Source organism: Aptenodytes patagonicus, chromosome 1 (genome assembly GCF_965638725.1).
Source record: "Aptenodytes patagonicus chromosome 1, bAptPat1.pri.cur, whole genome shotgun sequence".
NCBI classification, from domain to species: Eukaryota; Metazoa; Chordata; class Aves; order Sphenisciformes; family Spheniscidae; genus Aptenodytes; species Aptenodytes patagonicus.
This window is the reverse complement of record NC_134949.1, coordinates 181332166-181357251: the sequence shown is the minus strand read 5'-3', so window position 1 is coordinate 181357251 and position 25086 is coordinate 181332166. Positions and strand designations below refer to the sequence as shown.

Here is a 25086-nt window from a genome sequence, read left to right as displayed (position 1 = left end):
ATTGGCTTGTTAAAGGGTTTTGTCATTTTAGTCATTCTTTTCATAATTCAGCCATGATAAGGCATGGGAATGGAGACGGATCAAGCAGAATTAGGAGAAGAAATCAGAATAAGATATATAAGCTTCAAATAATGATTTGAGGGGACAAAATGCAGGCACAGGAATGGATGAGATTGCAGATCTGGAAACAAAAAGGCTGATGAAAATTAGAGGTTCATTATTCTCTGTATTTGAAGATTAATTGTGGGACATAAGTCCCACATTCATATCTGCTTTTAACAAAAGCTTATGGGCCTACTCTGCAAATCCTTGAGAAAGTGTAACTTCATGTGTCGAAGTCAGACACATTTACCAGTTTTTAGAAACTGGGCCACATCCCACAATGACCAGCAAGACTTTCAGACTTCATGCTGAAGTCAGTCAACACTATCCTACCTAACTTCTTGATAGTAGCCATCAGCTAACAAATTCACTGCCCAGTCTGTATTACCATTTAAGTTAATCCAGCCTCTGTATATTTTTACAATGAGGAGTATTACTTTTCAAAATAGTCTTTGGCACAGCCAAAGAATGAATATCTTTTTCCTGCTGAAGTACCCCTCGTTCACCTACATGGGGAGGGACCACCTTCTTCACGTCCTTCTCTGAAGCTGGTTACTGACATACAAAGATTTTACTGCAGACCAAAAGATCTAAAGCTGTAGGTCACTGGAGGATATTAAATGATAAGCAAATTCACATTTCTAAAGTAATTCTACCAATTTATTAGCAATGCTAGCTCCTGTTCCACAGTAGGGGAGATAATAACGAAGCCTTGTTAAAGGGCAATGCCATATCTTTTATGTAATGTCTTTTTTTCATTTGTGATAAAGTCATTAAAGCAGCACTGTGTCTTGTCGAAGCCTCAAACAATAGTCTGCATTAAATCTCCTGTGCAAAATTAAGGACAGTAGTTCACTGGAAAAATATGCATCTGTTCTTGCTAATGCTGATGGCCTTCTAAAAATCATTAAACTATTCTAAATTGGTGATGATAAAACAAAGCAGAACTGTTTTAACTTTTTCCAAAGCAAAGAGAAAATCCATTTCCCTTATAAATACTTCTTTGTTCCAAATTTGCCTAGTAACCTGTATCTCATAAGACATATCTCCCTCATGGGCTGCCTAAATCCCATTCTCCCACAATCACCTAGCTTGAACTCAGTGCCTTTTAAACCCAGGTTGGTAAAGGTTTGTCTTCACTGCATCGACGCAGGTTGTAGCTCCTGAGTTCTGCCCACCTCTCCTCTAGTCACAGGCTCGAAGAAACTGGTACATGGGGCATAGCTGAAACACAGGCGTCAGCTCCAATTTCCTTTCAGCCTCAGCTAGAGACTGGGCTGGTTTGCAATGGGAGTAGCTTGCACAGCTTCATTCTCCCAGGGCTACCCTAAAATTTCAGCTGGACTGCACTTTCTTCGTTTGCTTATTCCTTCTGCTGTACTGCATTTTAAATCCTCCTTCGCTTGCTCTAGATATGTAACACTTCTGCAGTGCAAGGACTGAGATGCTATTTAAGAATACTTCTTAAAACCTTTTCAAAGGTATCAGCCCAGGTTTGGACACAGAGCACCCAAACACAGTGCAAGACAGATGAATCATGAAACAAAACAAAACATCTCCTAACAAGAAAGTTAAAGATCCTGGAGATCATGCATAGATGGTAGAGAAGAACCTTACATTATACTTAACCTCTCCTACAAACAGACCGAGGACTCCAATAGGAAAACCAAAAGCAACACAGGAATATAACGGATTGATTGCCTGGCTTGGTAGCCAAATACAGCAGAAAATGCTAGTCTCGGCTCAATGATTTGCTCTGTCCTGGTTCTCATCTACATCGTGGGTGACTTCTATTACCACCACCACCACATGTAGTCAAGAGACAACACCTGGTGAAGACCAGGTTACCAAGAGCAGCACAGGGAAGATGTATTTCTGATGAATGAAATGCACATGGTCAGATGGTGCCTATTTCACCACAGCTGTATGCCACAAAAGGTAAGTGAAAAACCAACTTAAGGTTAAAAGATGGTGCTGTTTGTATAAAATCTCTTTTTTTTTTCCTCCTATTGTGCTTCCATTTTGGTGGAGTAGGTGTAAAAGGAAGGGAAATGTTACTTCTTTCTGGGTTTATTATTTCTATGTTGTCAAGTTACTGCAGTGATCATTGTTCACTTTACCAAGATTGCTAAACGGTGGTATTTTCTACTGCTCGAGTCAATAGGTTGGTGGGTTACAGGTTCACAAACTGTAAGGAGACACATGAATTTAAAAAAAAAAAAAGGCTTTTAATAAAATCCTAGGATAAACACATATTGTTTAATCATTAAACTCATCAAATTATGAAATAAAATGAAACCTTGGAGTAAAAATGGACTCAAATGCTGTGATCATGTCATCTGCTGAAGTAATCCACCAAGCCAGCATCATACACATAACATCATTATGACAATTCCCATTTGAAGCAGGGATGTCGGCATTTTGCTCATCTCCTTGTGGTCTTGGAGCCAAACTCAGAATCACAGGGGTTCCTTCTGGTCCCCGCTCTTTGCCAGTAATTCATCGCTGGCACCAAGCGACTCCTGAGAAAATCTCCGCACCTTTTCCTCACCTACAGCAGTAACGCACAGGACACCATGGGAACATGAAGGCGATGAGGTGCACCGGCACCCAAGTGGGATTTGACCCAGCACCAGCCTGCCGTCCCTCCAAGCACACAACCTTGCCTCCACGCAACGACTGCCCAGGGTGCAATTAGACTCTCCTCTACTGGCTGCTCTCTCATCAGGTGAACACTGCAAGAGCCAGGACGGTGGTGAGGACCGGCTAGGTGTCCCACGTAGCACTGCATGCATGGCCGAACAACATCCACATTCCTACACCAAGGGTCCTTTCTGTGAATCCCACCTTGGAGGTCATGAACCACAAGAGACAGCTAATCAAGGCACAACTACTGAGAAAACACCTTTTCTGGCTGACATACTCACGTGCCCTGCAGGAAAGCATTCAACTTCCCTACAAGAAGTAGGCACGTATCCTTGGAACCCACAATTAATTTAATCTTGATTTCAATAAAGTTTTGCAGTAATTACCTTGTAAACACCCATCACCATTAACGCGGAGGACCCGCCAAGACCAGGCTGCTTAGCTATTGCATGTGGCAGCCTCCCACACTGCAAACAGCAACCTGAGGAGCAACCCCCCTCACTCCATCACGCATTGTACTGCCTGGCCCCGAAAGGGCTAAGCGAGATCGTCACACAGCACCATGAGGGAATTTTTCTGTTGCCACTGGAAAGGGCTGGAAGCTGATGCTAGATAAGTTCAGATTAAAAATTAGGTGCATGCTTTCACAACAAGAATGGGTAACTACTAGCATAGCTGTGGAAGGTTTTTCACCACGATCGGTTTTAAAATCAAGAAGATGTTTATCTGAAATATGGGCTCAGACTTAAACAGGAGACAATTCAAAGTGGTCCCATAGCCCTTCTCAGACAAAAGATCAGATGATACTATCACAGCTCCTCCAAATCCTCATTAGCGAGGCATGGCAACTCAGTGCTCTCTGGTCTGATCGCTCCATGCTCACCACCCTGGTCGAGGGCCACTGGTGCTCCAGACTCTGTTGGTTTCACTCCTCCACAATTGACACAGCCTTCAGAATCCCCTAACCATGGATGAAACTTTCTTTTCATAACCCTTAAACCATGTCTCACTTTCGCCCTTGCAGCAAACCTAGAGCAAATAGCAGATACCAAGCAGGAACAGCAAAAAACCCAGCTGTCTTCCTACAGGTTTTGGAAATGCTTGCCTAGTCTTGTCTGGTGTTCAGCATCCTAAGTGATGAAGCTTTAGCCACTACCTTCAGAAGACTCAAAATGCCGTCTTAGTTTGCAAATTTTCAAAGTAGAAATCACATCTCCCTGTATACGCATATGCTGCGATGGAGGTGCAACTCTAGGGACTTTGGGCACTATAACAACACAAAAAGACATCGCAATTTCAAATTCATACTACTTGGATCACACTTTAGTTCCCACTCTATGCTTCCCAGTTATGATATTCATCTTCCCAAACAGCTCCACGTGCTGTTTTCGGTAATCACATCCTTCAAACACTTGTCCCTGTTATATCTACCAACATCTACATATTCAAAACAGTCTCTGAAGCACATGCTAAACATCTGTTTCAACCACCTTTCTCTTTAGAATTTAAGCTGTTTGCTGGAAAATTGCCATCCTAATGGCTAGCTCCTCTGTTAGTGAACTGGAGAATTCATTTTGTATTTATTGATTGTTCCCTAATGAAGAGTCATAAAGGTGCCAGAGACTCTTGACCAGACACTACTTAATTAGTAACAAAGCACATAAAATCCCAAATCAAACCCAGCTCTTTGTCCAACGGCTCAGTCACTGGAAAAGAAAAAGATGACATCATTTTCTGCTTACACAGAAGTCCGTAAAATTTTATTAAAAAACCCCTAAAGAAATTTAAAAAGTATATAAATTGTTAATTTCCTTCCAGTTCCTAAGACACCAAATAGGTCTTCCAGAATCAAATCACACATTGCTAAAGGAAGTATTCTTCATAAAGGACCCAGCAATATGCATCATGCATAGAATTTATTTTGAACTAGACAAAGGCAAATACCAATAAAACATTTATCTTCTGAACAATATAAAGATTTATGTTACATACAAAGACATAATGCAAAGCATCCAGAAGGTATTAAAAATTACTTCTAATGGATCTGTCTTTTCATCATCGTGGCTCATACAATAGTCCAACTTTTATGTTCTCTCAAACTACGCTGTACTGGAGTATTTTGAGGGTATTGCTCTCAAGGAGGCAGAGAGATGAGCAAGAACTCCATTAAATGTCAAGGTTTTTTTGTCTCAAACTTAAAGCCTCAAAAACATCCTGAATAACTGACATCTCCTTTCAAGTCTTTCAAATTAAGTCATCCTGAAAGTTAATTCCCTCTCTTCCATATCATTTAAATTCTCAATTAAATAATTGAGAAAATAGCAGGAAGGAAAAAAGCCAAGTAACAGAAGGAGGCAAAAGCCCATCCCTACATGGCAATAGCATTGCTGCTTCTATTACACTCTCCGCTTGTTGAAGGCATCTGTCTTCAGAGCAGTAAGGTGGCTTGAATTCTTTGGGATAACGTAAGATGCACACAAGGAAATAAAGATTCACGGTAACACAAAATCCATTAAATACAGATACCCTCATAGTAATCTACAGTCCCTGATGTAATTATTACCACATATGTAAGAAAATACCCTTAATATGTCCAAAAATGTAGTCTTCCATTTTCCTAAAATCTACCACTCCATTGCCAAACACTTGTTCTGCAAAAAATTCAAAATCCTATTCATGATCTCTGTCCTGTATTCAGCAGTCAACGTGATACCAGCTTTAACCATCCGAAGCTTCTAGCCCTCTTATCATAATGATAAATAAGTGTATTCCACCAGAAAGAGAGCAGGTTTGCACAGAAAATGGAGCAGGACAAGCATATAAAGGACAAAACAACCACAGTAAGGCACATATCCCAAGAAGGCAGAATAGCGAAGATATATATGGGCTTCTCAGACATATGAATTTGGCTTTTTTTACCGTAATCCGTTATTCTTTCCTGTTTGTTTAAACTGCACCTTTTTTTATAATCGTAAAATTACACCAACAGCATCTCAGCTAGCCCAGATAATTTCAGTAAGTCTTCTGCAGAGTTTTGTTTTCTGCTCCCAGCAGATGAGTCTAGATGGTCACCGGTACATCTCCCAAGAAAATGAGCTCCAAAATGGTAGAAATGAAGAAAGACGTAGAAAAGAAAATGACAATACAACGGGAGGGACAGCTAACCACAGAGAAGCTCGGGAAGGGTCACCAGTGCACTGCAGAGTGAGGCCGCACAGAAACCTCTGCTTACCCCTTGCTCGGATTCCAGCAGCTCTGTTTTGACTCTGACTGCCGGCATCCCATCAAGCATTAACATTCTGTTCTCAAAGGCGCTGATGTCCTAAGGCAAAAAAGGACAAGGTTAATCAAAAGTGATGAAAAACACTTGGTTTAATTCACTGGTTTAGTCTACGATATTGTAAAAGTAAGTTTCTTTTAGCGGAAATAAAGTTAACGAAGATGTAATGTTAATTTCAAAGAGCAGCTACCAAGTTACTACTTCTGTTAAAATAGTAAATTATACTTTCAGTTATCCTTAAAAGAGAACTAAGTCTTTGTAAGCAACAAGGGAAAATCATCTCCAATTACTATTTTTTAATTTGAAATTAATCACGCAGGTGCACGTATATAAATTCCTTGCTTTAGAACTGGAAAGGAGAGCAGTGATGTCAAACAGCTTCAGGTTTTTGGCAGTATACTTAGGTATGTTTCATTTCAATCAAAACATTTGTACTTCTTTATTACCTAGAGAAAGCATATGCTTGAATTCAGAGACCTTACAGCGAAGGCCTGTACACACACATACCATAAATTAACACACATCAGCAACTCCTCAGATTTCATATCGTTCATTATCTTGTAAAGTTACCAGCATTTGTCAGTGAAAATCTCCATGCACTCACCTCTGACACAAAAGAAATAAAAAAGCATGTTAAGAACATGCATTGCCCTTGCAGTAATGGGCAATATACACCGAGAGCTTCAATCTGAAGTGAGATTTGCAGAACTTGTGCTTCCCTGAATCAACATCCCTGCTCTGAATGTTTCATCCTGCTGTTGCTGGAGCAGTTTATGTAGACATGCAAAACAACCTCTTGTGCCTTCAATTCAAACACTACTTCAACCTGAGCCAATTTTCTATTCCAGCCAAGGCTCAAGGCTGGTGTATGAAAGCTAGCCCCTTCAGCTGCCATTTAGTTTGGACAACATGGAGAGAATAAAAGACATTTTATCCCTCGAGCTAGAATCTGACCTTATGAATCCAGACACCTTGGTCAGCGGTACAGAAATACAAAGACGTCACAGCTGTTTTTCAAATAGTGAAACTACAGCACGTATCGCTTATAAGCGACTAATTCACAGCCACTCACTTATCTGCAGCCCCATCTGGAAGGCAGCGCTCAACTCCGGAAACTCACCTCTGCTCTGTTACCTTGCAGTCCTCAATAACTGCACTGTAATGGAAAAAACGCTTTCCCTGTGTTTTACGGGCAGCAGATCTGTTCAGTACTGCGTGGTGCCATTATTCATAAGGAATACGTTCATAGCCCTGTTTCTTCTCATGGCTGCTTCAGGGGGATTTTAAGAAAAATGGTCTGTCCTAATGGAGCTTCCAAAATACATTTTAAAAACTTAAATTACTTTAAGCATTTTATTTTTTCCAGTTAATGCACCTCGTCACAGGATGTTCATTTTCGGGGATATAAATATTGCAGCAACTGTTTACTTTTGTATACTCCTTAACTTTATTGTAATTTAAATAACATGCTGAAAAGCAGAGAAACTGATACGCCCATGCTCCAACACGGTGCCACAGGCAGAGAAAATGACCTGCTTAAAATCCCTGTCACCCTCACTTTGCACCCCATGTGTTACAGCACACAGAGCTGCGGTTTGATACTACAGGGCAGGCAGGAACTTGATGGTAAAGCAGATAAGCAAATGCAACAGCAAATGCATTCTCTATTTTTTTCCTTAAAAAGTAGATTTAGATAGTTCATAAAAAGCTCTAAACTCTTATATTATAAAATTTCAGCTCAAACAACTAATTTTCAGCAGAACGCCTCTGCATTCAAACGTGTGAATGAAGACGAGTGAAGCTGTTGAGATGGTCTGGTCCATGCTATGCTACCACTGTGTCTCTACTGTATTTTAAGCTTGAAACAACAGGAAGAAGAAAAAAATGCTCTTATATGTCTCCTCAGCAATTTATTTTGTGCACCTTGATCTTTATTCAGCATTCGAGGCATGAGGTGGGGAAAGAGCAGGAGGGACTCTGATGCCACAAAACAGCTGTCTGAAATTGTTCCAGGTTTTACATCCCTCTTCCCAGAAAGGGAGGTGCACTGTTTACTTATCAGAAGCGGATCTCGGGTGTCACTGAGTTCCAGTGGTTTGGATGTGGTTTTGGGGTGGAGCAAGAGCAGGAGCCAGCCTGGCATTCCTGGCTCCCCCAGTGCCTATTTTGCAAGCAGAGAGGTCCCTCTCCCTCCTTGATTTATACGCAGCACAGTTGAGTTTTACAGCAAGATCAGGAATATACCATCATCAAGCATCCCTTAGGCTGTTTAGCTCATAGACAAAGAAGGATGAGCTGATATTGCTTCGTGTCCCTGAGGAGGTCTTACCCGCCTGAACGAAGGGACGAGGCTGGCTTGCGCAGGAGGCACAGGCAGGAGGAGGGGGGGAAGACAAAGCGCCACTGAGGAAAGGCAGGTTTAATGGACTGTTAGAATCTGATTAGAGGCTAATGTCCCTTTTAGTGCTTTGTACCAATTTACAGCTGATATACTTGAACCATTTTTCCCCACTGGCTGTGATAAACTCATTAGTTTTAAAAATGCAAGCTAACCAGAGCCTTTGAAGTTTAAAACTGATAAATCACGAAAACCTGACTAGTTCATGTACCATTTAACACATTTACATTTAACTAAATTTTCATAGCGCTCGCTTCCCCTTTTGTTCTCTAAAATCATATTTGTTAAAAGCACCGCTCTGCCTTTTGAGCGCTGGTCTGAAGAGTGAATGCAGCGAACAGCTCCGGCTTTTGGGTCATTTATAATTCAGAGTGGCAATAATCACAGAAGTAGATTCTTTCCAAACTATTTGATCCCTTCTGCATTTATAACTGGAAGGACATTGTGTGACACATCCTGGGGGGGGGCCACTGCCTGGTAGTAGCCGAGTAGATCCAGCCTGCATGCTATACATATGGATGACATGTTTAGCCCAATAGTCACCCAGAGAGCTGATCTCTCCAAACTGTGCTCCCCTGCCATAACCAGTGTTTGCGCTGCAGTATGTTCAAAGTCATTCAGCAAATAGGATGTAATTGCCGAGGTTTGCATACGGTGGGCAGTCATCTAAGACAAAGGGGCTTGACTCATCCCCACGGGGGCTGGGGGTGTGAACTGAGCTCCCCCGGGAGCCTCTCCGGTCAGCCAGGCAGATGAAGCATCCACACCTGAGTGAGGCCAAGCTGCTCCAGCGCCCCACGTTAATTGATGACAGTCGGGAGACTCACCAGCAGAGACTGCCGATACGATGTATTGAGTCAACGCATTTTTCAGGCCGCATTCCCCTCCTGGCTCACTCAACTCTCTTCATCGACTGTGGCAGCTAACTTCCAGCTCCCAACATTGCCCAGGTGAAGGTGACCTGAATTCGTGCAACAGCCCTTCCTTCTCCGTTCTCCTACCTCCCACCCCAACCCACCTGGGTGGACTCCAGTCACCCACCTAGGTAAAAACACATAGCAGATGTATGTCCTAAACTGGGCATATAATCAAGCCAAACACTGCATGACCTTACCAAAACATCTGTTCTCTTGGATCAATTAACTAACTCATCCTAAACGAGATCAACCTCTCTTTCTCGGTGCCATGCGTTGGAGCCTTTCGCTAATCACTTTTGGACATTTATTCCCTTGAAAGATTAATTAAAAACACAAATCATACCCAGGTCCATATGGGCAACTGCTATTAGAGCAATTGTTACAGAAGACAGATAAGTTTTCAGGCTTACAAGCTCTTCTTCTGAGAAGCTATGGCGATCAGTCTAATAACAAAACTCTCCCCCCTCCTAAAAGGCCTACATTTTCAGTACAGCACCACTGCAACTACAACTGGCATTTTCTTCATGCGCATGACTTTCTGTTGCAAGTTTTAATCAAAGTATCTTTGGCTACTGTAGAGGAAGAGAAAACAAAACAAAAACTTGTATCTCATCCTGGTACAAAACCCCCCAGCATCCTGTAGTGCTTATTTAATTATGAATTACACTATTATGAAATTTGGCTCCATCCATGAGAAGGGCTGTGGTTTTGTAGCCAAGTTTTTAATTTGGCCTAGCCATACGTTTGAGAATCACGCTGCAAACTTTTAACAACCACAGGGGAGCTGGTGCCACAACCAACCTCCTGTCCTGAGACACCACCAAAGACACCCCTAAACCCCCTCCATAATTTCTTCTAAGCACAACAGGACAGAAACTGCATATCCCTATCCCATACCACAGTTGTTGTCTCTCCCACTCTCCGGCAGCTTTCACGTCTAGCTGCTCAGTACTAAAGCATCAGAAATGAAACGATGCTCTCACAGACCTGGCCAGACTGCGATGGGCACAACCCCAGGCAACCCCAGGAAGAAAGCGGTGAGCTCAGGCTTCAGAGCACCCTGAACCCAGATCTCACATTTCCTGCATGGATCGACAAACATCTACGTTCCTGTGCAAGCCAGTCTCCTCCTCTTGTTTCATCTCATGAATGTGAGAGATACACAGAATCAGGGTGGATGATGCTAGTTACTGATGTCACTAATGAAGGTAACGGGCTTACTTAGTCATGCTGAAGAGCTGCACACTGGCAAGACAAAGCCACTGATGGTTCTGAACTTTTCCATGAGACACTGAAAATGTTCAGCTGACAATTCAATGCTTCGTAACTCTGGTGGGTTGACCTTAGCTGGCTGCCAGATGCCCACCCAGCCGCTCTCACACTCTTCCTCCTCAACAGGACAGGGGAAGAAAATAAGATGGAAAAGCTCATGGGTCGAGATAAAGACAGAGAGACCACTTATGAGATACCATCTCTGGCAAAACAGACCTGATTTGGGGAAAATTAATTTAATTTATCACCAATTAAAATAGAGTTGGATGGTGAGAAACAAAGACAAAAAACTAAAACACCTCCCCCCTCCCTTCTTTCCAGGCCCCACTTCATTCCTTCATTCCAACTCTTCCTTTACTTTGTTGTACAAACTTAACTTCTAACATGACACACTTTCATTTTTGAGAAATTAAGTATCAGCTGGCGGAAGAGCAGTCTCAAATTCAACATTCAAGCTACAGCAAAAAGTTTCAAGTTTAAGGGGAGTACGTTTGAATAGCTAAGAGCCGAGAACAGCCCTTAAGCAGCCTTTCCATCTCAAAACTATGACTTACAACTTTCCCTGCCTCATCTTCTAGTTATTTTTACACAAGTTTTCTGCACATGCAGTAATTTCTTAATTCACCATTATATTCTCATTTAATGGTTCCAAAATTTTGAGTAATTTTTGTGAAAATAGTGTTCCTGATAGCTCAGAAACACAAATTTTTAAGTTTTCCTTTTTTATACAGGTATCTTAGAAACATCATGGAACTAACCACGAAGTAACCTACATCACTTATATGCCCTAGCAATAAGATTACCTTGTTGATTTTTCTGAACATGAATACCTAAATTCGTATTATTCTCATTACTTACATTACTATACTGAAGTTATCCATCAGTCAAAGCAACAGACAGCATAACACCTCAGGGCAAAAAATCTGAAGTGATCCACTCAAGGCAAAGCTTTTCAAGATATGACAGACCTTTTTAAGGATACGACTAGATAAGATTTCCAAAGTTTGAAATTGTTTTTTCTCTTTGTTTCAAGGTATAAGAATGAAAGATTACCATCTCTTCTAAATATAAGTATCTCCATAGGAAAAGGAAGCCAAGGAGAATATCTTCTTTCCAAATTCTCACAGGAAAGAATCACTCAACTGTCTACTACCTCAGTCTCCTGAAGACCTTCATTTCCAAAGAAGTCCTTTATATACCATACAATGAGATTTGTTAGTCACTTAAATGTAGTTATCTCTAGGGTGAAGCATACCAGTTAACATTGCCACAGTATGTATAAGAGCAGTTCATTCCAAAAAGTGAAGGAAACAACTATCTGATAGAAAATAAAAGTAAATTTATGTGGCTAGAAGATAATCACTCAACTGGGAGTTCTGCCAGGGAATCGGGGTTAACAGCCCATGTCTTGCCGTAAGATCTTCATCATATGTAATTATGTCTATAGCTGTGTGAAATGTTCATAATGAAAGCAGAGATTCTGGTAGTTCTGCATTTCACTCTGAACTTGAATTTTCAGTCAAATTCACCAGAAAAGAAAAGGATCATTTGCATTTATTGATGCTTCAAGGAAAACTAAAACAATTTCTTAAGAAAAAAGCAGAGTGAAGCCTTAAACTTCATACTGTTTTCATGTGAAAGTGGGTGGGGTTGATCTGAGTTCATTCCAATTCAAAATGAAATTCCTTTAGTGAAAAGAGAGCACAGAGTTTGCAGAAGCCTGGGTGAACAATATGGACATACAAGCTGTGGTTTATGCCTTATAAAAAACAAAAGCTTAAAACACCACAGCAGTGGACTTCTGGAAATACGCTAGGACAGCAGCTCAGCACATGAGTGTGAAGAATAATTAACTAAAGCTAACAACAAGGTTATTTCTCACTGATCTACATACCTGTCTCTGGTCTGCCTGTTAGCCCTGAACAGAGCTCAAGGTGGACCCAAATGTAGCGCATGAAATTCCATACATCACCTCATGCCATAAGAGGCTGGTGGGAGGAGGGCAGTCTAGGTACAGGTATATATATCACGGACATGCATCTGCGTGGCATCCAGTGATCACGGAGACATCATAGCTCTAAGCTATCCAGGAAGAGACCACACTCAGAGGCCTTATCACAACCGCACATGCTGGGTAGAGCCCAGACCTCAACAGCAGCTGTGACTCGATGCTGTCAATGCCTGAGAAGCACATGCAGTGGTTGGCCTTCAGCTCGTGTTGTCCTGCCGAGATCCTCATCTGATGTACCAGACCATGTCCGTCTGTATCCTGCTGCTACCAGTACAAAGATGTACACATGCAACACAAGCTTCTTGAATTCCTATTCCGGTGCCTAGATCCCTTAGAAAAAAAAAAAAAAAATACTGATTTTGAAGACAGCGGGTTTCCAAAAGTAGTTAAGTAGCCAAATCCCTAAGGATGTAGCTATGTTTTAATTTGCTATATATTTTTACAAATCTGTCTCCAGGGAAAAAGTTCAAGTCCAAACAACATTCAGTGAAGAGAACCAAGATCTCATGTTCTGCTTCTAAAGGCTTTTTGGTTTGTTTGGGTTTAAACTGGTTTTAGCAAATACAAATAGAACTGAAGAGATGTGATCAGCTTCCAGGCAACAGAGGAGCGTCAAGTGCATTGGCAACTAGAGGCCAACCTGCTATTTCTCAGACTCAGCAGGCAACCCTGTTAGCTTGGACTGCTTAAAATCCCTTTACATCAGCTCTGCTCTCCTGATACTTTTAGCTGTCTCTACAAAGAATTACTGATCATTCCTACAATATGTAATTCAGACACAATATGTTACAAGTTAACAGTAATTACACCAGAGCCATGCATTTAACTTTTATCAACATTAATGGCTTCATTGTTTTCCTTCTAATACAAGATTCACAGAATATTTGATAAGATTTTTCTGAATACCAGTGGATCCATTAAGTATTTGTGGATCTTCTTTATCTCACACTTAAAAGTCCTGCTTAACAAAAAAAACCCCAATCCCCCAAAAAAACAACAGAAAAAGAGAGCCCCAAAAAAGCCATCATTTAGGAGAGACATATACTTAAGAAAGGGTAAGTTTGGAAAAAGCATGCACTGCATTTATCTTTACACTAGAATTAATTTTAAAAAAACCTTTTCATAACACTTCATGATGCACAATAGTAAAATAAACTCTTGATAATTTGCTTTTGGTTTTTAAAGCACAGACAAGTAGTGAAGACTGCTATCAAGTGGAAATTCATTACTTTTTCACAAAAAAAACCCTAGTAATTGATCTAGATTGCCACTTTTCCTTGATCAGTTACAAGTCAACTGATTTTAAAAAACTACTAGTCAATTTCCAAAGTAGTTTTCTGCTATCTTCTGTCAACTGTCCTCGAGTTTGGAGAATAGTTTGAGGAATATGAGCCTTAAAATTAAAAAAAACCAATCACCACCACCCCCCAAAAAAAAATTGCGATGGGAAATAAAAAAGCATTTTCATAGTCCTACAAATACTATATTGATCAAATCTACTAAAACATATACTACTGTGCTGGTTTTGGCTGGGGTAGAGTTAATTTTCTTCACAGTAGCTAGTATGGGGCTGTGTTTTGGATTTGTGTTGAAAACAGCGTTCATAATACAGGGAGGTTTTCGTTACTGCTGAGCAGTGCTTACACAGAGTCAAGGCCTTCTCTGCTTCTCACACCACCCCACCAGCGAGTAGGCTGGGGGTGCACAAGAAGTTGGGAGGGGACACAGCCGGGACAGCTGACCCAAACTGACCAAAGGGATATTCCACACCATATGACGTCATGCTCAGCATATAAAGCTGGGGGAAGAAGAAGGAAGGAGGGGACATTCGGAGTGATGGCGTTTGTCTTCCCAAGTCACCATTACACGTGATGGAGCCCTGCTTTCCTGGAGATGGCTGAACACCTGTCTACCGATGGGAAGTAGTGAATGAATTCCTTTTTTTGCTTTGCTTGCGTGCGCGGCTTTTGCTTTACCTATTAAACTGTCTTCATCTCAACCCACAAGTTTTCTCACTTTTACTCTTCCGATTCCCTCCCTGATCTGTCCGGGGGAGAGTGAGCGAGCGGCTGTGTGGGGCTTAGTTGCCGGCTAGGGTTAAACCACGACAACTACTTAAAGGTTACCTTTAATATTAGGTGGGTTGTTGCCTAAATTATTAAACTTGAGGGAAAAAAAATTACATGAACAGCTGGCGAGAACAGTTTCAGGTCAGGTTTTCATTCAAGAGGTTCCCCATCTTTTGCTTTCACCAAAAATTAAAATCAAAATTTAGATAATCAAAAAGTAAGTTTCAGGTCACAACATGTTTTTAATTAACTTGTGGTGCTAGAAGGAGTATGTGACATCAATAGTGTGTCAGAGGAATAATTCTGCCATCTGACAAAATTTTCCTGTATCTGTTGTCTAAATTGTGACTATTTTGTATTTGCTGAGCAAATGAGCATTGAACGGCATTGCCCAGGAGCTTACCAGCAAATACACAGTGACCGAAATTTTACTCTGACTTCTGCCCTTACCTGCTCTGGTAGGAAAATGAGCTGCTGGAAGCATGGGGAGCTGGTTGGCACACTTTCCCCCCACCTGCCAATGTGCAAAGTCTGCTTCCATGAAGACAGATACAACATGGGCCCTGCACGCTGGAGAATAAAGGGAGCGTTTAGCATGTAGCAGTAGCCACGGTTTAGTCCAAAAATTTTTGTCCGAGATGTCATGTGGCAGGCCAAATGGCCAAACATAGCTGCTCTTTGCCAAGAAGACAAGATGCCATCTACAGGGTCTGCTTGGCTCCCTCACTCCCTGCAGCCCAAAGGGACCATCACCTCAAAGCGACAGCGCCTTCAATCGCAAAGCCCCAGAGGGAACAGTGAAAAAACTGCATATGAGTTTTCACAGGCCTGGACATCATCGTTTCCTCCATAAATTACGTTGGCCCTTTCCGTCCTGGGTTTCAAAGAAAGCAAACACGCTACCAACAATACTGTATGCCCCACTGGAACACGACTGGCCGGCGGATCATCCCCAACCCTTTAGCTCAGGAAGAAAACAGTTGCTGCTCCAGGTGCCGCGTTCCCTCCTCTAGGATAAAATACAGCGATAGATTGATTGTCAGCACCAAAAGCTGACCTCTTACAGTCACGGACATTACAAACTATATCCTCTGAATAAGAGCAATATAGGGCAATGCCGCCATTAAATATGCCTAGCTGCATTCTAGCAGCTGGGCCACAGAAATGTGAAGCAGCTGATATTGCTCTTAGCCAGCAGAAGCGTTTCTCACTTATCTGAGAGCTCCAACATATAGGCAGAACTGAAAGGAAACCAGGATAAGCCAGCTTTCCCCCTTTGGGTTAAAAATGTAACCGCTAAAATTTAGGAAAGTCAGTTAAGCCTTATTTTTATTTCAGATTTACTTTGTTCACAAGCAATTTTTAAAAACTTTTGTGGTGTTGGTTTTTTTGGGGGTTTGGTTTTGGTTTTTATTTTTAAGCATTAAAGACAGAGAGGTATATGGCACCCATATAAGAACCCCTTGTTCCCAGAAGTCAGTTGCTCGTTTCCAGCTCAGCTTGTTACACTGCCAGCTACAGGAACAGAGCAAATTCACTGCAGCCTTGACAGGAGGAGGAGGAGGAGAACATGCTTGGGTGCAGCTGCACTCTCCAACACCAGGTATTGTAGGACGCACCTGCAAGGGGCGCAGCCGGTTCTCACAGGACCTCAGAAACCGTCTGCCACGGTTCACGTACAAAGTCATAGATACGATAGGCAATAAGCGATGAAACCAAAAATGTTCTCTCAATGGCCCTATTCCAGGGCGGTTGTAACCGCAACCTTCGCCCCAGCAGCTCCACTGGAGTACAAGCACAGCCAGAGTGCCCGTGTTTGCTAAACTGCACGTAAAGATCGTTTGATTCATGCACATGCCAAAATAACAAAGGAATAATTAAATAAAGCTGAATGATTGCACGCTCAGATGAAAAAGTCAAACTATTTGCCAGAAGCTAAGCATTACTCCATCACCTTTCCCTGCACCTTTTGCACAGCACCTTACGTGCACGTGGAGGAATGGTAATTGCTTTATACGCTTCTCACCATGGAGCAAACAAACTGCTTATTCTGACATTTCAAAAGAAAGGGTGTATGCTCTGATGAAACTCCCAAACTGCAAATGTTTAACATCCTGTCGCAACCCGATCTCTGTTCTATTTAACATCAGTTTGAGGTTTCCTGCTCCCCACAGGCTTCAGTGCAAACTCCTGGGAAAATATTAATATTAAAGCTGGTGAGTAGCACTCGGTACACTTCAAAAAACAGGGAGAAAACTGACTTTTGTTCACTTAGTGAATGAATTATAAAGCACCTCAATTCAGGAATGAGAATTTGTAGGTATCCACCAAATATGTGAAAAAATTGTCTAAAACAACATGTCACTCTCAGACTACCCACATCAACTTCTAGATAGAAGCTGATACCTGATTGCTCATGTGAGGTACTTTCTTACTCAAGACAGGATGACCAAAATGCTTATGTACAAAACTGACAAATTAGATTCCACAAGCAATAAATTATTGTGGAACTAGAGTCCACTTTAAAGGCAATTCTAATTAAGTGTTAAGAATGTCTAATTAACAAGTTTCAAATGTTGCCAACACGCATTTCCCACAGATTCTCAGAGAAGTTGTGATTCCTCAAACACGTTTTAAAAAAAAGTGTACTGCACATGAACAAAATTACTGCCAAATAACTGCATAACTTCAAGATTAAAGAGTATTTTAAGTAACTATGGGTATAACCATAAAAATGACAGAAAAACATCAGAAAAAGAGATACGAGTAGCACATATAGCACTACATTAACAGATGCTTTGAACTTTCATTACAGCATCTTTAAAATTCAGAGATATCAATTTTGCCATATACAGCCAATCAAACTGGGCATATATATTAAATGTAAGGTTATAAACAAAATACATGAGTGTGTGTCTAGGGAAACGACAAGATAAATGAGTAATTAATTTATAACATCTCATTTTACAGCATGAAACATCATGTAACCCTGGAAAAAATCAGGGAACAATGAATGTATATAGCCAATGTTTTTTTTCTTAGGATCCCAGGATAATTCAGGTGGGAAGGTACCTCAGGAGTCTCCAGTCCTGCTCAAAGCACGTGCAGCTTGGTCAGACCAGGTTGCTCAGGGTTATGTCCAGTCAGGTCTTAACCTCAAAGGATGGAGATGGCACTACCCCTCTGGACAACCTGCTCAATTGCAAGACAGCCCCCATGGGGGGGAAAAAAGGGTTTTCCTCACACCCAGCCTGAACCTCTCTTGTTTACAATGCATTGCCTCCCATTCTCCCACCACGCACGGCTATGAACTGACCAAGACCCCCTGAGCCCACACATCCTGCCAGTCTTTGCCCATCTGACTGTGCCCCCATCCAGGCTGTAATAACTGTAACTCAGATACAAGAACATTGTTGGAGACACTGTTGAAAGCCTTGCAGAAGCTGAGGTGAATAGTGTTCACTTCTCTCCCCTCACCCACTATTCCAGTCACTTTACACTGCAGACGGCAATCAGGTGGGTCAGGCATGCTTCACCCTGGGTGAATCCATGCTGACTGTTCCCAGTCACCTTCTCCTCCTTCAGGGTGCCCAGAAGGGTGTTCCCAGAGGACTCATTCTATGATTTTTTTTTTCCATGGACCGAAGGGAGGCTGACTGGTCTGTAGTGCCCCAGATTATCCTTTTGGATTTATCTGAAGAGGAGCGCACCATTTGCTTTCTTCTAGTCATCAGGGATCTCCCATGGTCTCCAGCACCCTTCAAGCATGGTAGAGAAGGGTGCCACAAGGACATCGGCCAGCTCTCTCAGCACCCATGGACGCAGCCCGGTGGGTCCCATGAGCTTGTGTGGGTTGAGTCCTCTCAGGTAATCCCTGGGACTTGGTCCTCATTCATGACTGGTGGTTCTGCTTGAACCTTGTCTGTAAGTAGAGAGGTCTGTGAGAAGGCCACGCAGGTGAAGGCTGAGGCAGAGAAGGCAATGGAGTACTTCGGCCTTACCGCTGTTCGCTGTCAATAATTCACCCACTGACCCACGTTTTCCTTGTCCAGCCTTTTACTGCTGATGCAGTGATAGAAGCTCTTGTTGGTTTTGATATTTCCTGCAAGACTGAACCCCAGCTAAGCTTTGGCTTTCCTGACACCATCTCTGCATGCCTGCACGGTATTTCTGTGTTCATCCTTTGTAGCCTGTCTCTGCTTCCACCTCCTGCTATATGCTGCCTTTGTGCACTGGAATCCATGGGTTTTGCATTGGAAGCCATGACTTCCCCACTTAGAGAAGCTGATCTCCTGACAAGTCTACCTGCCTGATGGCTGGAAATTGGTTCAAAAACAATTGGGAGTTTTCTACGGAGTTGTTTATCAAGAGCTATCAAGCACAAAAATACAGATACAACCTCTGGCTATGGAAGTATTTGTGCCCTAGATTTTTGCAAACTTGGAAGATGTACTGGGGCAATACCATCGCTCACACACAACCTTGCTACATCCTTTCCCTAAGCACCCGTCTGTTATTGACTGTTGTTAGAGGAAGCATACAAGGTAGACGGTCCTTTGCTCTGACAGAAAATAGCCACGTTTATATTCCTATGTCTTTTAAGTATCATACATGCCGAAAACGTGAAAGTTAAACCAGCTCTAAACCACAGGATTCCAGTCTCAAGACTGGCACTCAAGAGTGAATTGACATTCTTCTGCCAAGTATCTGGTACAGATCACTGCCAAAAAGGGACCTTAAGCTAGGTGGGCCACTGCCTATTCTGCAGCATTTCACTCCCTGTGATTTATTCCAGAGGTAAATGAAATGGTCAGCACATGGCATCTACAGCTTAGCATGGACTTCAAATGATACCTTCAGAGCCCTCTTCCTTTGTTTCCCTCAGTCATTACTCGATCGCTGAAAATCCAGCAGTACAGTCTGTCCACGCATACCACCACTCCTGGCTGATTTCACGAACGGTAAAAATCACAGCCAAACAATAGTGCCTAGCAAAGCACCAGAACATTGCACGTTATTGTTATTCTCACTGAAATATATAGAAGTATTACACCAAGCTATACAATAAAACTATACATTTCTACCTGCTGTTGAACTCTATCTTGCATCAGAGGTGCCCTGTGCAAAAGCATTTGACAGAATTGTGTGTGACTACTAAATGTGCCCCTGCTGGGTCTTTAAATCCTCATTAGTGTTCTTTAAGTCAGTGCACCTGATTATACATCGCGCAGCAGGAAGATCTAACAAAGTATTGTTATTTGTATTATCTTTTTATAACCTAGCATCACGCTCCCATTAAAAATGTATAGTGACCTTACCCATGTCAAGGCTTTCAAGAAATAATGCACTGAGATAATTGGTTGTTTGGCATCATACATAGCCTTTATAGCATGTGTCAAGCCCTGAGTCATATTAATATATTTAACGTTTCTCATTAGGACATAATAAGAAATTGTGCCTGTATAAATCACATATTTATTCCCAACACGTGGCTTAGTTACACTGTGTAAAATGATGAAAACGATTTCCTGTCCATACTAGCTATGTCTCACATAGAATAAAATGCTTTTATTAGATTTACTTTGCACCACAAGAACTGGATGGGTTAAGCTGCTCATATTTTTAAGCAACGATTTCTGCACGGGCATAGACTGTTATGTGTACCGCATCTTTCTGAAGAGATCTGGACCACTAACATTAATAATGTGACAAACTGCCTCCACCATCATTCTGGATGCTGAAATTCAATAAACATTACTAAAATATTCTAACCACTAAAATCACAGCCACAGTAGTTTCAAGAGCAGTGTTTATCAGACACTGAATGATGCTGGACACAAAGCTGAGGAGTAATTCCCTCAATCAATGTAGATGATTCACAAAAATGCTTTTCACATTGAAAGCTCATGCCAAGTCACCAGTTCACATGTAAAGTAAAAAAGAATTCTAAGAATTCTTTCAGGAAAATATACCTTTTCTTAAAAATCACTCTTCACAGGACTTCAGCTTAAAGAATTTATGTCAGGTACCTAGCTCATGTTTTGTGATGAAAAGCACCACAGCTATGTCATTTGTTGGTGCTGTTTCTTCAGATGTCCATTCCCTGGCTCAGCACAATCAACGCAGAGCTTCCATCCGACTTTTGTGTGCATGTGTATGCCTTATGTATTTGGAGGTATACTTTATATTGTCTGAAGACATTAATAAATTCTGCATTTCAAGAATTATAGAAAAAAGCATGGTAATTCTATCACCTGTTTGGTGCCAGGAATAATAAGTTATCCACTCCTAAGCAAAAATTGTGAAAGTCTATCATCATTTATTCTTAAGTTTAAAATAGTCTCCGAAACATTCAGGTGGGGTTTTTTTGTTTGGTTTTTTTTAAGTAATGACAACTCTCCATGAGTGGCCATTTGCCTGAAAAAACACAGAGCTCTGAATTTTTTTTTCAACCTGAAAGAATACTCATAAAATCAATGGATTATGTTTATTATTCTAAAACACAAAATTAAGTATTAACCTGAGTACACTAAAACTGGGAAGAAAAAAAAGAAGTCATACCACTGATCAACTGTGAGGAACTACTAGACTAATTCAAGAGATCACTGTTAATACTGTTATGACTATATCTAATTATCAAGCCCTGTAGAACCCCACTCAGGCAAAGCAACCGTTTTAAAACAGGTTACCAAATAATCCTTTCCATTTTTACCATCATCAGCTGCCATACAACTGCTCTAGGGTCAGACGTAAAAGTTTATGCCTGTATCGGATAATTTTTGTCGAAATTTTGCAAGGTGGATACTAGTTAAGTACTTCACATGCTTATCATGTTGAATGGCCTACAAAGAGGTTAGTAACAAGTGACTGTGAAGGGCAAAATCTTGGCTGGCTACCTGGAACGTCCCCCAGGGTTCAAAGCAGTCCGAGCCAATGCAGGATGGAAATGCCCAGCTTCACTCCTCACTAGCAAGGAATATGGGTTCATCAGTTTAAGTGTAATAAGCATTCTTGAGCTGCCATCTCAGAAAGAAGTGCAGGAGGCAGACACTTCCATGCTACAACACAACAAGCAGTAGATGCTTACTCTTTTCTCCCTTTAAAATGTTTATAACTTGTAAAATTTTCCAACTGAAAGCTTCAGGATTTTTAACTAAATGAACACAGTTTAACAAAACAACCACAGCCATGCTAGCCGGCACTTAGGTTCCTTTGCAAATGCAACATTATCTCAGCCACACATGGAAAAACACCTTTTTTTCCTGACTTACTAGATACGCATGTAGGCAAATACTTTTAGGTCACTTATGTTTGGATTAGAAATGAGAGACTTCTCTCCGAGACAGATGTACACGCATTCCAAAGCGGGGTAAGCTGTGGAAAAGCAGGGCACGAGGAAGCTGTCCTAACCACGGGGCTCCACTGGACACCACGACTCTTCAGGATCCTCTTCTGTGTCCTTTGGGTCTGGTGCTACGTAGCTACGTAGCGCACTGGAAAGTCTGGAGGTTGAAGTGAACTTTTCCCCTCTCTTGCCTTGCTCATATCTTATTTAGGATTTTAGCGCTGTTTGGGGAACAGTTACAGACACTTTAAATCATTTGCCTGGTGTAATCTTTTATTTATTTACTCTAAAGATCCCCACGTGGGAGAGTTCAGAGGCACCGCAGTGGAAGAATTTCAAGTGTTTTAAAACACCTTCTGATGAAAACAACTCTGTCCTTATAAAACATTCCTCGGTCTCTGATCCCACCAGGCCGCGATGTGGACAGACCCCAGCAAATATAAGCAAACGGGTTACTACTTTGGTGCCCTCCCTTGCATACTGCAGTAACTGTTACTGATATAGACTTATGACTAGACAAAAATAACTGGTTTACTAGAAACCCAGCCAGAAAAAGAAACTGATAAAAAGAAAAATCTAACTTCGTACATCAACTGATAAATAATAATGGCTATCCAGTATCCAGAGTAAATTTGGTGGAACTAATCCCCGCCTGCATCCTGGAATTAAGAGTGGAGCAGAGCATATTTAGTAGACCGACTAGGTTTTGTCCATCAATACTGAAATCACTGGAAATATTTTAAGTTTTTTCATGAACAAAAGCAGAAACTAACCCTGCTCATGGAATGCTACATTCATGAAATTATCCCTTTTTTCCAAGAACCTGGTTTAATATTAGGCAAATAAACACCTATGTTTCTGTGCAATACTGTATGATGAATTTCTTGCCCAGACTTTTCTAAAAGAAGTAGCAATTGACATCAGGTTAATACAAAAGGATTCTTAAGCTGCATATAGCTCACAGAAACCAGACACTAAGGAGATCATTCACTCTTTTGGAAACCTGCTATGCCCAACAGTAAATCTTTTCCTTCAGGCAAAAGTGGTAAGTAGTCTTGATCATAACAAACTGTTGCTACAGATCAAAGAGTAATGGCACATTTATATTCAGAGTAAAGTAATAGCCAAACTCTTGCTTGAAGCCAAATACACAGTTGAGAAGCAGACACAATAGGAGCTGTGTGCTGTTATTACCATCTACATTTAACTATTCTACTTTTCCAGTGTTTCTTTGTCCATTTTCCATGCTAAACAGATATCATTGGCTGAGGTAGAAAAAACCACCCACGCTAACCAAAGTGGGTGAACTGGTTTGAGTAAATTAAAGCCTGAAACCTCTTAATGTTAATATTAAAACTTCTTTCCAACACACACTCACTTTGAAATTATGAAGGTTCTAAAACTTTTGAAATTACTATTATTAGCACTATAGAAATAAATAGCAATAAATTGGTCTATAAATGCTTTCCATATATTTAAACACGTAGCAGTTGGGATAATTACCCAGCCTCTTATGAGCCTCTTTTATCAAGCCATGAATTATCAGCAGATAGTGTATTTTTACTGCGTAAAAGCCATATTGTCACAGAGATGCACGTTGCTTGCCATTCCTGAAGAGCTTTAGAAGTCCTGAATAAGACAGTACGGTAGTTAAAGGGATACAGATTATTCAAAAGAAAGGTTTGGCTCCTTGCACATGAATAGCCAGGATATTATGAACTCTCTGGCTCTTTTTCTGCATATAAAAAAGATTATCCTTGCTTTCTGCAGAGATTAAGGCAATTCACTTGTTTTACATTCAGCGATAAAATAAACTCCACTGTCATGCCGCCCGGAGCTCCTGTATCTCATCCATTATGTAAATCTCCAAAGAGTAGTTCAGCAAACATCATCTCAGTTCCACTGCACTTAATAAGACGACCTACACATCTAAGTTAATGTTCATCTTCCTAAGACCAACAGAAACTCCTCACTTCTTAATTTGCAAGAGACACTCTCACTGTCATCTCTCCTCATAACCACCAAAGCCCAAGCTCATATAGTTTTAAATGAAACTCAGACTTAACTCCAAATGTTTGGGTTTTGGGGGTTGCACCATCTCCTCTAAAAACAGGAAAATAAAGCCAAGGAATAATAATGTTTTGAATCTCACTATTTCTAGGACATCTTTTTTGTTGGTTTGTTTCTGTTTGTTTGGGGTTTGGTTGGGTTGGGTTTTTTTTGCTAATACAAATACTGAAACACTTCTATACTACTTAGAAATTAAGGTGTTAACTCAGTGGATGTTTACCTACAAAGTTTGAAAGCCAAGGCTTTTCTTTTCACTTGAGCTATGCCCACAGGTCCACCACAGCTAACTGCAGCAATCACAGCTGTAGCAGACTGCTATCAAACTGACCTGAAACAACAACAAAAAACCCTGAGTAAATAGCAAAGTTCAAAAGAAGGTGTCAGCCTCAAAGCAGAAAACTTGCCCCTCTCCTGACTCATCACCGAACCTCTGCACAAGAAAGACTTAATGAATCACCAGGAGTACACACGAAGCACCATGTGGGAAGCGTAAGAGTGGGTCAAGATTTAGATTAATACCAGGAGCTTATTTTCTCTTTTAGACATGTGTCCTTGGGTATATGAAATACTGTATCCAGTGGAATCATTATTCAGGTCTGTTAGCAGTGGGTATCAGTATTAAAATAACTGCCTTCTTACGTGCTAGCTACTGAATTCTTCACACATTCTTCTACGCCTTCATATGAGAAGTGACAAATTGCCATTGTTTGACATTATTCTCTCCACGGCATGTCAAAAATACTAAAATCCAAATGCATTTATTTCTAGCACTAAATGTTTATTGTCAGATATGTAGGAAAAGGAAAACAAGAAAGTGTATGTAGTATTTCAATTTCCATTCAATGTATCTTAATCAGCACCGCTGCACAGACCAAGAACCATGGTTTTTTCCCTTCTCATTGAGAAATAAAGATTAACTCTAAAATGCAGTTAGCTGTGCTGCTTCATGATACTGAGAATTAATACTTCCCACAAC

At 41.1% G+C, this 25086-nt stretch overlaps 1 protein-coding gene across 5 annotated transcripts in view; it reads right to left on the bottom strand.

Annotated features, from left to right (window-relative positions):
• Positions 1–25086, bottom strand: part of KLF12 (KLF transcription factor 12) — a 259944-nt gene that overhangs the window by 155308 nt on the left and 79550 nt on the right. For 4 of the 5 annotated variants that reach the window (XM_076362829.1, XM_076362866.1, XM_076362839.1 and 1 more), the window contains one exon: positions 5981–6070. In XM_076362829.1, the coding sequence (XP_076218944.1) occupies positions 5981–6070 (90 nt within the window). Of the gene's footprint in view, positions 1–5980; positions 6071–12509; positions 12585–25086 lie in introns of those variants that run through there. The other variant, XM_076362857.1, reaches the window with a different exon arrangement.